At 33.4% G+C, this 14,426-nt stretch overlaps 2 protein-coding genes across 2 annotated transcripts in view; one reads left to right on the top strand and one right to left on the bottom strand.

The window, feature by feature from the left end:
* The window catches only part of Ac3 (Adenylate cyclase 3), a 146,959-nt gene that overhangs the window by 76,869 nt on the left and 55,664 nt on the right, over positions 1 to 14,426 (bottom strand). The window lies entirely within an intron of this gene.
* Positions 80 to 13,598, top strand: LOC143192667 (uncharacterized). The gene is made up of 4 exons (XM_076398143.1): positions 80 to 217; positions 502 to 997; positions 1,100 to 1,888; positions 13,489 to 13,598. The coding sequence occupies exons 1-4, from the start codon at positions 161 to 163 to the stop codon at positions 13,596 to 13,598; spliced, it is 1,452 nt and encodes a 483-aa protein (XP_076254258.1). The 5' UTR covers positions 80 to 160.

Genomic DNA, 14,426 nt, shown 5'->3' with positions numbered 1-14,426 from the left:
ATACAAAAACGAAGCCAATGGATTGTGTTGCGCAAATGGTAAAGTGAAATTGATACAATTGGATCCACCACCAGAACCATTGTACTCATTGGTTTCAGGAATAGGAACAGATTCTATACACTTTTTGACACATATTCAACAATATAACAATTGCTTTCAAATGACTTCATTTGGGGCAACAAATGCAGTTCGGGAAAATTTTATGCCAACTTTCAAGGTATGTATTATAGCAGTTACTCATAATTATTTTAGCGAACAAAATTTTCTGTCACCAAAGTTAAGATGTGTTACTAATCTTCAATTTCTTAATCATTACGAAATATATCACTTAGTCATCATATTATATGGTGATTCAGTTTCAGTGACACTTTTATTATATTTTATATTTGATAGATATTAGTTAAAACTAAATATATACTTTTTAAGATCAAATATTATTTAAGTTTGATCATTGACAATCCATTAATTTATACCACACCATAATATTTTTTTTATTTACAGATACAAGGGCAAATATATCACAGAGCAGGTTCACTGTTACCAGTGTCAGATAGCGACAACAAATTCCTGCAAATTTATTTTATGGGCAATTCACCACAAGAAATTGATCTGCGTTGTGCACATAACAATTTAGTAAAAAGGTCTATTGTAGAACAATTACAAACTTTATTTCATCAACACAATCAATTGATTATATTGTTTAAAACTGCCCTGGATCTGATGCCATCCGATAATCACAAAATTGTAATCAGAGCTGATAAAACACCTGCAGGTCAACATACAAGACGTTTTAATGCACCAACTATTGATGAAGTTGCTATCGTTGTAGTTGGAGAAAACTTGGAATCCCGTGATATTGTTTTACATCGTCGGAATTTTCAATTACAACCTATAAAGGAAACACACCGCTCATATGATGCACTGCAATATCCCATTATATTTTGGCAAGGTGAAGATGGCTACGATTTATCAATAAAAATGATAAATCCCATTACAGGTAACTAAAATATTAGTTTAGCTATGGCGATAATATCTCAGTCACTATATTATGTATTTTAATTTTATATTTGAATGTTATTAAAACAAAATCTGTTTACAGGTTCTGAAACCAACAAAAAAGTCAGTTCAATGAACTATTATTCATACCGCCTAATGATTCGGGAAAATGCAGATAATCGCATATTGAAATGTCGGCGATTATATCACAAATATGTTGATGACATGTATGTTAAAATTGAAACGGAGAGATTAACATTCATCAGGTTGAATCAAACCAAACTCCGATCTGAAGAGTATATTCACCTTCGAGATGCGATTAATACTGATGGAAATGCACAGAATGTCGGTCGGATGACTATTCTTCCAGCAACATACATCGGAAGCCCTCGGCATATGCACGAATATGCTCAAGATGCCATGTCGTATGTTCGTCATTATGGTACAGCAGATTTGTTCATCACATTTACATGCAATCCGCAATGGATAGAAATTAAGCAGGAGTTATTACCTGGGAAATCATCCATTGATCGTCATGATATTACAGCCAGAGTCTTTAGACAAAAGTTGAAATCTTTAATGAATTTCATCGTAAAACATAATGTGTTTGGTGAGACACGCTGCTGGATGTATTCTGTGGAGTGGCAGAAACGAGGATTGCCACATGCACACATTTTGATTTGGTTGGTTGAAAAGATAAGGCCAAATGAAGTTGATGCAGTGATATCAGCTGAAATCCCTAATGTACAAGTAGATCCTGGATTGCATGAGGTAGTTATCAAAAACATGATACATGGTCCCTGTGGAACTCTTAATCAAAATTCACCGTGTATGATGGATGGTAAATGTTCAAAACGATATCCACGGACATTAATATCGGAAACAATTACTGGTAATGACGGTTATCCATTCTTCCAGCAACATACATCGGAAGCCCTCGGCATATGCACGAATATGCTCAAGATGCCATGTCGTATGTTCGTCATTATGGTACAGCAGATTTGTTCATCACATTTACATGCAATCCGCAATGGATAGAAATTAAGCAGGAGTTATTACCTGGGAAATCATCCATTGATCGTCATGATATTACAGCCAGAGTCTTTAGACAAAAGTTGAAATCTTTAATGAATTTCATCGTAAAACATAATGTGTTTGGTGAGACACGCTGCTGGATATATTCTGTGGAGTGGCAGAAACGAGGATTGCCACATGCACACATTTTGATTTGGTTGGTTGAAAAGATAAGGCCAAATGAAGTTGATGCAGTGATATCAGCTGAAATCCCTAATGTACAAGTAGATCCTGGATTGCATGAGGTAGTTATCAAAAACATGATACATGGTCCCTGTGGAACTCTTAATCAAAATTCACCGTGTATGATGGATGGTAAATGTTCAAAACGATATCCACGGACATTAATATCGGAAACAATTACTGGTAATGACGGTTATCCATTGTATCGTCGCAGATCGACAGCAGACAATGGAAAATCAACAATTGTCAAATTAAATCAACAAGATATTGAAATAGATAATCGTTGGATTGTTCCATATTCACCCATTTTATCAAAGACATTCAAAGCACACATCAACGTTGAATCTTGCCATTCAGTGAAATCGATTAAATACATTTGCAAATATGTAAGCAAAGGGAGTGATATGGCTGTGATTGGAATTGGTGCAGAGAATTCTAATGATGAAGTTACCCAATACCAAATGGGCCGCTATGTCAGTAGTAATGAAGCAGTTTGGCGAATATTTTCTTTTCCTATTCATGAGAGACACCCTTCTGTTGTTCACTTAGCTGTGCATTTAGAAAATGGACAAAGAGTGTATTTTACAGCACAGAACGCAGTACAAAGAGCTGCTCAGCCACCATCTACTACATTAACCAGTTTTTTTGAGACATGCCAAAACGATGATTTCGCACAAACATTGCTATATTCTGAAATGCCAAAATATTATACCTGGAATCAATCCTCAAGGAGATTTATACGACGGAAACAAGGAAAACCAGTTCCAGGATATACAGATGTATATTCCACCGATGCGATTGGCCGGATTTATTCAGTACATCCAAGCAATGATGAATGTTTTTATTTACGACTGCTATTAGTCAATGTACGTGGCCCAACATCATTCCAACAGTTACGAACTGTTGATGGTGAATTGTGTGGATCCTACAGAGAAGCCTGTCAACGTTTGCAATTGCTTGAAAATGACGCTCATTGGGATCAAACTCTCAATGATGCTGTAATATCATCACACACTCATCAAATACGAACATTGTTTTCTATAATCATATCTACATGCTTCCCATCAAACCCAATTGATTTGTGGATGAAGTACAAAGATTATATGTGTGATGATATTTTGTATCAAATACGGAATAGAATGGGAAATCCAAATATACAAATCAGTGAAGAAATTTACAATGAAGCATTGATTTCAATTGAGGACATGTGCTTGATAATGTCAAACAAACTATTAATTCAATTAGGCCTGACAGCGCCCAATCGTCCAATGCATGACGCTTTTAACCAAGAGTTGCATCGAGAAAGACTGTATGATCTCAACGCTTTGAAAGAATAAATTCAAACAAATCTTCCACTGTTAAATGAACAACAGAAGTATGTATTTGAAACTCTTATGAAAGTAACAAATGATGAAACTGGAGGGATTTATTTCTTAGATGCACCTGGTGGTACAGGAAAAACTTTTTTTATTTCATTAATATTAGCAACAATTCGCTCACAAAATAAAATTGCACTTGCACTCGCTTCGTCGGGAATCGCAGCAACTTTGCTTGAAGGTGGTCGAACAGCCCATTCAGCACTAAAATTGCCATTAAATATGCAAAGCAATGAAACTCCAACCTGCAACGTTTCGAAGAACTCTGCAATGGCAAAGGTTTTGCAGCAATGTAAATTGATTGTTTGGGATGAATGCACGATGGCACATAAAAAATCTTTGGAGGCTTTAGACAGAACCTTAAAAGATCTACGTAGCAATAATAACCGATTTGGTGGTGCAATGATTTTATTAGCAGGAGATTTTCGTCAAACATTGCCAGTGATTCCACGATCAACGCCAGCTGATGAACTCAATGCATGTCTAAAGTCCTCCAATTTGTGGAAACATGTTAAAGTACTTCATTTAAGCAAGAATATGCGTGTCGAGTTGCAAAATGACCAATCTGGAAACATATTCTCTAAACAACTCATTGACATTGGTAATGGCAAATTTCCTATAGACATGTTGACGGCTTGCTTTTGCTATGACTATAAACAAGTCCCAGGGGCAATCATTAAGTGTTTGTGGTATTAATCTAGAAAACCCATGTTTCTCACATGGTCAATTGTATGTTGCCTGTTCCCGTGTTGGAAAACCATCAGATTTGTTTATCTATGCGCCAGGTAATCAAACAAAAAACATCGTATAAACCAAAGCAATATAATGATAATAATAATAATTATGATTCACATGATTAACAATAAAGCGATTACTTACTTTTCAGTCCTTATATATGTTTTATTTAATTATTTTTTATTCACAACGCCCTATCACCAGGGTGATGGTTCTGTTCAGGAGAATTTTTTAAAATACGTAGGCACAAAAACTGCCACATTACAAATCTTTTTGACAGGACGAAGTCTGTCGGGTCAGCTAGTAACTGAATAAAAATATCAAAAAATTTATTTAACCTATCTACTACACATATTTTATATTCTATTATATACACACAATTTAACTTAATACCTACCTAAACCTATTTATGTATTTACAATATTGTTTTAACTACTACCAACTATTGTGAAACCGTTGCCGAACCCAAACAGTTGCATTAATTTAGATTTGTTTTGTTGATAATATAATTGTTTTATATGTCACAAAATTATATTATTATTTTTGTAATGTTTGGGCTCGGCATCTACTTTAAAGTGATTAGTTGGTAGTAGTCAAAATAATATTGTAATTAAATAAACAGGTTTAGTTAGGTATGAAGCTAAATTGTGTATATATAGTAGAATATAAAATATATGTAGTAGAGAAGTTAAATAAGGTCTTGTTTACTTTTATATAGTTATTACAATGATCCTTATGTACATATTTTATATTAACATGTTTTTTTGTGACTACTAACTACAGACTACTCTAACTTGAATATTTTTTGTGAGCTCCTTATTAAGTTTTTAAGGTCGGTTCAATTTTTTTGTTAAAAATATATTATTTCTCTCTCTTTAGTGTTAGATATTTCTTCAATAAATTACGCGGTTATTTTATTTAATATTACAATGGGTAGGTCAAGTAAAGGTCTATGAGGGAAAATATTAATAAAGAAACAATGATGATTGAACTGAACAACAAAAAAAGTTATTATCCCCACCAGGAATAGAAGACCTAAACTCCATAACCACTCCATAACTACACCATAGAAATAATTGTCTACAAAATTTAAAAAGCAAACTGAATGGCTTCTGCAGTGAAATACCTCTGATTTGCCATCACATCAGGTCAGCAATAACGTTATACACCAATATTTGATTATATTAGATAAAAAGTATGTGAAAATTGTGTATGTGCTTTTGAAATTTGAGAATTTCCTCGATTTACTTTCGCCGTACAGATCCTGATTTGGTTCCAATGGAACCACCTCGGAAATGCATTCTTTCGAAAAAAGAGATGCGGCCCACAATTCACGGACAAATCAGCGATGATACATAACAAATATATATATATATATATATATATATATATATATATATATATATATATATATATATAGGGTAAATGATGTGGCTCGGTGAATGGAGGTAAAACGAAATGAAACAGTGGTGTTTACATTATGTGACCGTTATTTATTGGCTATATAAAAAAATGTGAAAAATACAATTAGATAAAGCGGATGGCAGCGGTGTTACCTGGAGACGAGGCTTGGGCAGTCGATGGTGGCACGTCTAAACCAAACGAGGGTTGAGCACTGAATGACCGAAATACCCTTCAATAACATCCCAGATGAACGTCTCGGGGTTGCCACCAGCTATTCGTTGTCGGGTTCCAGTTGGCGCTGCTGGCAACCCGCCCGTGTTCAACATCTGGGATTATATTTCTGGGTACTTTGTAGACCGTTATTAGTATATATATATATATATATATATATATATATATATATATATATATATATATATATATATATATATATATATATATTTAATTAATAAGATTAACAGTTATCTGTGTGTGTTAGTGCAAAAGATGGACATTCAATCCAAAAGGAGGGAATATAATTCCTACACTTTCTGGATTCAACTAATTTCAATTTATTGCTTGCCACACATAAATAACAACTTTTGTGACATATAGTGAATGGTGGTGAATGGATAAAAACTTCTGAAGAATTCAAAATGCTAAACATAACTGGTTAGTTCTGGAGACATTCACTGCGCTGCCAAATAAAATATTCATGGCCATAAAGTCGTGCTATACAAGTGGTGAATCGCTGAGCGTAGTGTACTTAGGAACTGCCAAAATCAAATGAAGCTCTACAGATTGTCGTGGACGAGGTCAGCAAAACATTATATTGCTATATCTGATATCGTTAGTCTACATGTTCTAAAATTTGTGAAAGATACACTATTGCCACCACTTCTAGACAAGCACACAGTTTCGAAGCTGAAGAAAGGCGGAAATTCGAAACTAATATCGTCCCTTCAAAAAAGAAAAAATGTAAATTAAATTATGAAAAAATTTTTTGATCAATGCATATATGAAGCTATTTTTTATTAGTTACTATATATCTTGTAGAAGCTTCAGAATTTATTTAAGTAATGAGAAAAGTTAGAATCAATACACTAATTTATAGTACCACTGTTAGTTATTAAAGATATCCTACACAATTTCAGACCAATAGCTTGTTTTCTATCTAATTTAGAACTTCGACGAAATACAATGACTAAAAAATTGAAAGGAAAACACTAATATAAACATAATTAAGTTATCCTTGGACTTCGCGTAAAACTGCCACGATCCAAGGAGGAATTACATTATTTCTTCTGTTTGCAAAAATTCAGGAAAAGTTCAGTAATGTGTTCAGTAAACTTTTTAAAACACGTAATTATATTAGTTAACAAAATTTCTCTGTATTTTTCTTATCTCTTTAGCAATTGAAGTTCTTATATACTTTTAAGCATTTGCCTTCATAACTTAAATTGTCTTGTCTATTTTATTTACCATTATATTTGCTCTTACGACGTTAAAAAAATAAATAGAATTTTAACAGGTCAATTGAATAGTCCCCGGCCCACCATAGTAAAACACAGTTTTTGCCAAAACTAATTTTTTTAATCAACAAAATTCCCTTCAAGGGTGATACACTGATTATAGCGACCCTCCAACTTTTCGATACCATTTTTGTAGTACGATTTGTCCTTTGCTTCAAAATAGGCCTCAGTAAAATGTCTTCCCAGCGAGCATTCTTTTGAGATCTGAGAACAGGAAATAGTATCTGGGAGCTAGATCTGGATAATACGGTAGATGAGAAAGAAATTCGAAGCCCAAATCATGGATTTTTGCCATCGTTTTCACTGACTTGGTGAAGCGGCACTTTCCTTTACTTCAAATGCCGCTTTTCGGCGATTTCGTCCTTCAAACGGTCCAATAACGCAATTTAGGTAGTCAATAAAAATTATTCCATGCCCATTCCAAAATACAGACGCCGTAACCCTGCCAGCCGACTGTTGCGTTTCCCACGCTTTGGAGCGGGTTCATCGTGTGCAGTCCTTTCGGATGAATGTCGATTAGACTTCGGAATGAAATGGTGGAGCCATGTTTTATCCATTGTCACATATCGACGCACAACTCTTGTTTATTATGCTTGATCATCTTCAAACACTGCTCCGAATCATCAACTCGTCGTTGTTTTGGTTAAAAGTGAGTTCGCGCAGCACCCACTTTGCACAGAGTTTTCTCATACTCAAATATTCGTGAGTGATACGATGTACATGTTCACTTGATATCGTTAGAGTGCCTGCTATTTTATTCAATTTCAATTTACTATCATTCAAAATCATTTTGTGGATTTTTTAATGTTTTCGTCGGTAACAACCTCTTTTGGGCGTCCACTGCTTTCACCGTCTTCGGTGCTCATTTCACCACGTCTAAACCTAACAGTGTCTGAAAATTAGACATCAGAACTAGTTTTTGCTTCAACTGTATTTTTTCCTTCAAAAAGTAATATTTTATCAACACGCGAAATTCCTTTTTATCCATTTTTTTCACAATAACAAAAGTTGCTTCACTCAAAATACTATTATTCACAAACTAATGATCCGACAGCTGTTTTTATATTATTTTATACACGCATCTTTTGAGGGTTAGTGCTAACTTAAAAACATATGGATTTAATTCTAGTCGCGCCATTTGTGTGTCAGGCCGGGGACTTTTCAATTGACCTGTTATAAATTAATTTTTGTTTTAAAAAAATCTATTGTAAAAAATTGGCACTATGTATTTTATTCAAGACATTGCCCATCGATAGCCGTTATTTTTTCCGTCTTTCAGATAATTTACGAATTACATCTCGAAAGAACGGATATCTTCATAGACTATAATAATAGAATTCATAAGAAGTGAAGTACTGCTTAGTGAAGTATTTTTTCACTAGTTTACTAGTTTACTGGACCAACTTTAGAAATCATCCCAGAAGACATCCGTTCTTATCCAACCTCGTTACTGGCGTGACTGGGATAATTTTTCCTTGTCGGATTATTAACAGGTATTAATCAATCACAAACATAAATGTACGGCCATGCACTAGCAGGATTCGAACACGCCGCTATCGCAACAGTAGTAGGACCGTCTTGTTGCCTTTACTACTGCGCCACCGGTGCTTTTCACTGGTTTTGCAACATATGATCCAGCATTGTCATACTGAAGAATCATTCATTGTATATCATTCATTCATAATCACTGTTCTGTGATACTGATATGATCGATTGATAAAATGTAATCGATAGCGATCCCCATTGATTATTTTATTAGATGTTCGCAGCATAGTAACATCATCAAGCTGATCCCACCAGATTCATGAGCATGGAGCTATGAATATTCGGATTTGCCGTTGATACATGACCAAGTATTACTATACCAATGATTTTTTCGCTTTGTATTATCATAATGAATCCACTTTTCAATACCAGTACCAATATAATTCAAAAATCCTTTTAGATTTTGCCTTTGAAACAGCATGTTACACGTGACCAAACGTTTTTCAATGTCTCTTGCATTCAATCCATACGGGACAAAATAACCAAGCTTTTGTATCATTCGCATATTATTTAAGCGATTGGAAATGGGTTTTTTGACATTGACACCAAACATTTGACAACAATTCTGCATATTCTTCTTGCGTTTTATATTTATATGAATCATCAGTATGAAAAGTGAAACCTGTTAGTGAAGCTTCTACATTGAGCTGCTTAGATGATGATGACTTAGAAATGATGCAATTAAATACATCATCTATTATAAATTAATTGATAGCGCCATAAGACCAAGTTTAAATAATAAACAGCTTGTAGCGACCGCTACGACACTTTAGGCCACCACACATTCCCCTACACCAAGTTCAAAGGTTGGCAACGCCGGTGGATTGCTACCATAAGGCTCCCGGATATATAAAATCACCACGATGACGTCTCGCTCTTTTCTTTTCTCTACCCCCTTGTAACAGTACCACTTCCACAGCGCTACCGTACTTTCTCTACCTAACCTAATATCCTGTCCATTTTCCTGTCGACCACATGTATCAGTTTAAATCGAAATAAACAAATATTTCTTCAGTCGGAGTTTTCAGTTCTCGTGCAAATTTCTTCCAAAAATAGTAGTGAGTGTTCGGCCAAACAATCGCATCGACAGCCACACATTTATACCGACCGACCGACCAGACGAACAACATGTTAAACTACTTTCCCATTTCTTCTGTCTTCTTATGCTTCTAATGGTATACAGTACTATATTCTTCATTGTTCTGTATTTTTTCATCAATGTATAGTTACCTAATCTAATCTCCACGTATCAATATTCCATTTACTTTGCAAATACAAACATTAAAAATCGTTATGTAAATTTTTATTAATAATATGTTTAATCATTTCTTTTGGTCAGTTTTTGATAATATTATATGATCTAATATTTTCTGTTGTTAATAAATCTGTTAGATGGTAGGATACAAATCGATTTATCAAATATCAAATATCAATATGTCTCAAATGTAAACGTCCATGTAATATTGATGTCCCTTACGAGGGTTCGATATTAGAACAGAACCGAAAAGGGAACTCTCGAAGCATTTTTAGTACGAGTAGGAAAGAACCCTTGGGTATAGTCGCTGACATATATCATGAATACAAACTATAAAAATGTACAGAAATTGGTTTGAGTGAGATGTGAATATCAATAACATGTGAATTATGCACTGTCTTCACATAATCATGTATTGTTGGTCGATAAAATTACCTTTTAGGTATAACTATTTAAACCTTTTCATATAGATTTTTATGCAGATTCGATGATGGTGTTTTCCATTATATAAAAGATAGTTTTTATAAAAGGTTCAAGTCAAAAAGTTCAGTTTCACCTTCACAATTTCAAGCTGTTTTGTGACATATATATAACGTGGTGCAAAAAGTCTCGCTACCATTTTGATTGCAGGCCATCTTGTTTATGTGAGGTTTAGTTCAGTTTCGCTTTAACCACTGTGTTGCGTAGGCGTTCACATTTTATTGTGCTTATGCTAGGTAAGCTACATAGATTTCTTTCTAAATCGGCTGCAACTCAAGCAAAGTTTAAGATATAAGAATAAAAATATAAGATCTCACTAATTAAACCAATCAAATAAAATAAACTATCAAATAAAAGTATAAATAACTCAATAAACATTTAAAAAAATAACAAACAATAAACAATCAAATAACGTCCTGACAACAGATGTACGAGTAAATAGGGCATTATGTTTTAATTAGTAAAATTATTGAGTGATTGTTAACAAGATTTAATTTAGGAAAGGGATTTTTAGTCTAAACGCAAAGGCTAATTATTTTTTTGGGGGCAAATTAAATTTCCTAAAACCTTCTTTTATATTTCATTATGTAATTTTTCCAGCTTTCCGGATACGGAGGTAAAATGTAATTTAGGCGGCTTGAGAATTCTCTTTTCAGTTGTAGATTTTTACTGTGGAATTAACAATTACAGAGGATAATGCAATACATTAGCACCATACTGAAAAACATGTCTTCGTATAAAAGTGTAAATGACATATTACTTATTTGGAAAAAATCGTATTTAAAAAAATAAAACCAATAATATAAACTTTTTTATCAATACTGACAGAGAAAATACTATCTGCATTACCCTAAGTACCCTGAAAAAACCATTCAAGCTTTCAATAGTTTTATATACCTATTTATTAGAGTTGTATGTAAAAATTCTAATGTTTTAGATACTCTTGCGGCTTTATCTTACCATGTTATTGTTATTTTTATAGTATTATATAATGAAAAGGACATTGAAGGAAAGAAAACAATAAATAAATAAAAATAGGCAATAGGTACCGAATACGTCCAAATATATCAAGAACACACCATGTGTCATAAGGATTTGTCATATCATAAGGATCATGTCATAAGGATTTGGTTTGGATTGATTGCAATGCATTGCATTTTCTGAACTATACTCAGATATAACTCGAACTGTTAGAAATAACTCGTAGGAAACGTAATACTTTTCTTAATTACTAAGGATCTACATATTGTTAATTACAGTAGCGGAACTATTATAAAGACGGTTTCAACGCAAATTTTTAGAAGAAAAACATTTTCTACTGTTGGCATTTCTCCGAATAAATAAGTGACAAGCATAAATATACGGTCACACTAAGCGTTTCGGCGATGCAAGGCAACGATTGATCACAACTTTTTTCATTTACCTGTTCCAATCGTATTAGCTATTGATAGTAAAGGGTCGAAAAAATTATTTCAGGTTCAAGCAACTCACGGTGAATAATTTTTTCCAGTCCCACCAACCATACTATCCTTGATGCCATTTCAGTCTTCGATCATAACATTCTTCGCCCACTGTTGTCAAATTTGATTCACTTTTCATCACCCGTAATCATTCATTTCAAAAATTGTCTGAATGCGTTTTGCTTCAACCACAATTCACAAATTGAAATTCCATCTCGGTATATAATTTTATGTAAATTTTATGATGGAAACTAAACGTTTCGTAGCGATGTCGTGACATAAAATATTTTGATCTAAATGCTCACTTACTTACACCATAAACGCCACTTAATTTTCTATAGGATTCTTTATCACTTCGGATGTAAAAAAAAAACAAATTATGACGAAAAATATATCTTTATATCTCTCTATCTTTATATCCAAAATATTCTATAAACTATTCCCTTTCACATATGCTATAGTATGGAATAAATAAAGATATAATACGAAGACCTACGATTTTAAAGCCACCCAGCCACTAGCGCAACCAATTTTATTGTCTCAGCATAAAATATCACTGAGACACAGACTAATACTAACTATATTTGTTAATCTACGTTTATTGTGCAATTTAATATTAACTAGATAGTTATAATTAATAAAATGGCGCATTTCTTTAATAGAATTTAATAGAATAAATCACTAAATAGAATCGGACATATTCAAATCACGATCTAAAACATTGATTAAGGAATTTTGTTCCCTTACTGTTATGCAATATACTCAGGAAAACGAAATTTCACCGAAACTCGGGGTATCACATTTAAGCAAAATGTAATTAGGCAGATTAAGATTGAATAGAAAACAGAAACGTCGGCACTACTATTAATTTGTGTGTTAGCGTCGGCGTAGAGTAGACAGTATGTGTTTAGACTACAGGAATTAGATTCCACTCCGAATTAATTAAAGTGAAAATTAATTAAAAAGAATAGATATCCCCTATTTTTTTCAACAATTAGTTATACAACCATATGTGAGTAGTTAAAAGTGTTTTTTCTAAGTATACATTCCCAGATAGAAGAAAATGATAAGTTGTTATGAAAAATATATTTACAGAGTAGAGAAAACAGAAAACATAGACAATAAACTAAATTATTTCTAATAGATATCTGTGATTTTTCAAAAGTGTTTTTATTGACTTTTGCCGCTTAAATCGTCATTGAATAATCCAGCAGCTTCATTTAGTTTTCGAGTTCTATTACGGCGCAACTACCCATGTAGCAATAGTACACCATACACTCAAGGAATAAAAACCGATAAATTATATAGAAAAGTATGTTCGAAAATTTCAACACTAAACACCACATTGTCCAGCCAGTTGTCAAAATAATTTATGATGTTTTTGAAAAGATTGATTGTCAACCTGTTCCATTAAAACTTGGAAGCAAAGGAAAGTAAACCTGGATAAAAAATAAAATTTTAAATTTTAGATGAATTAACAGTAGAACAATCAAGGAAAGTTCCTATGATGAAACTTCACAAGCCGTTGCCAAGCCCACAAGGCAAGGTTGGTGGTACTAAGTATTTGATGAGCACTTAGAAAGCGATTGTTCATCAAGCTCATCAGAGACAACCAGAGATTACAAGTGTTGATACATCTACCGTATAGCTCAATCTGACTATTACTTGTTTCGGTATCTTCTTTCAATTGCAGTTTTACCAAAAAAATCGGCAATAGTCCATCCATAACGCCATATATATTTGTTATTAATAACATCGTACTTTCGATATGTTTAGTACAATCTTAATTTACAAATTGATTTATTACTACTGTTCTGTAATACTTGCATTAATATACAAGCAAGGCGAGTATGGGATTAATATATCAATATGAATTTCGCAAAGTAAAATAAAACTACTCTACTTAAACTAAAGTTAAAAATACACTTATACACTAAAAGGTTCATGTGGTTTGGTTCGCTGCAATCTTCTAATTTCCTGCTTGTTGTCCAGTAGCTGTATTGCTTCCACGTTGCCGTAATATCAACCTTATTTCATGTTTTAAGGCGAAATCTTGGATCACTTCGTGTATCAATTTGATTTCGAGGTTATTGTGCATCCTTATTGGTCACGTAGTGATAAGCATTTGTAAATAATCGTAAAACTTTGTTTTGGATGCGTTGGATTACTAATTGGTTTGATGTCTTAGTGCAACCCCATATTTGCACTCCATAGGTCAAATGGGCTTTTTAATTGACTGATAAACCAATATCTTTGATTTTAGGTCGAGTTGAGAATATCTTCCGACTAACGAGTACAGTGGCTTGACTTTGAGTCTAATCTTCTCTACTTTTTATCTAACAGGAGGTTTCAGTTTCACCTACCATCGAGGTATATTCCGAGGTATTTAGCTGATTCGCAACGTAAA

The sequence above is a fragment of the Rhynchophorus ferrugineus genome, unplaced genomic scaffold, assembly GCF_030347505.1.
Source record: "Rhynchophorus ferrugineus isolate W39M unplaced genomic scaffold, kcgeb_rfMv2 rfM3, whole genome shotgun sequence".
Classification (NCBI taxonomy): Eukaryota; Metazoa; Arthropoda; class Insecta; order Coleoptera; family Curculionidae; genus Rhynchophorus; species Rhynchophorus ferrugineus.
Note: the sequence above shows the minus strand (reverse complement) of the source record. Positions and strands in the feature narration are given on the sequence as shown.

Excerpts from the sequence above, each read along its gene's own strand:
- LOC143192667 (XM_076398143.1), top strand. The coding sequence starts at position 161 with ATGACTTCATTTGGGGCAACAAATGCAGTTCGGGAAAATTTTATGCCA. Across the intron at positions 998-1,099 it reads AATGATAAATCCCATTACAG|GTTCTGAAACCAACAAAAAA; the intron begins GTAACTAAAATA and ends ATCTGTTTACAG. Across the intron at positions 1,889-13,488 it reads AATATCGGAAACAATTACTG|ATGAATTAACAGTAGAACAA; the intron begins GTAATGACGGTT and ends TTTAAATTTTAG.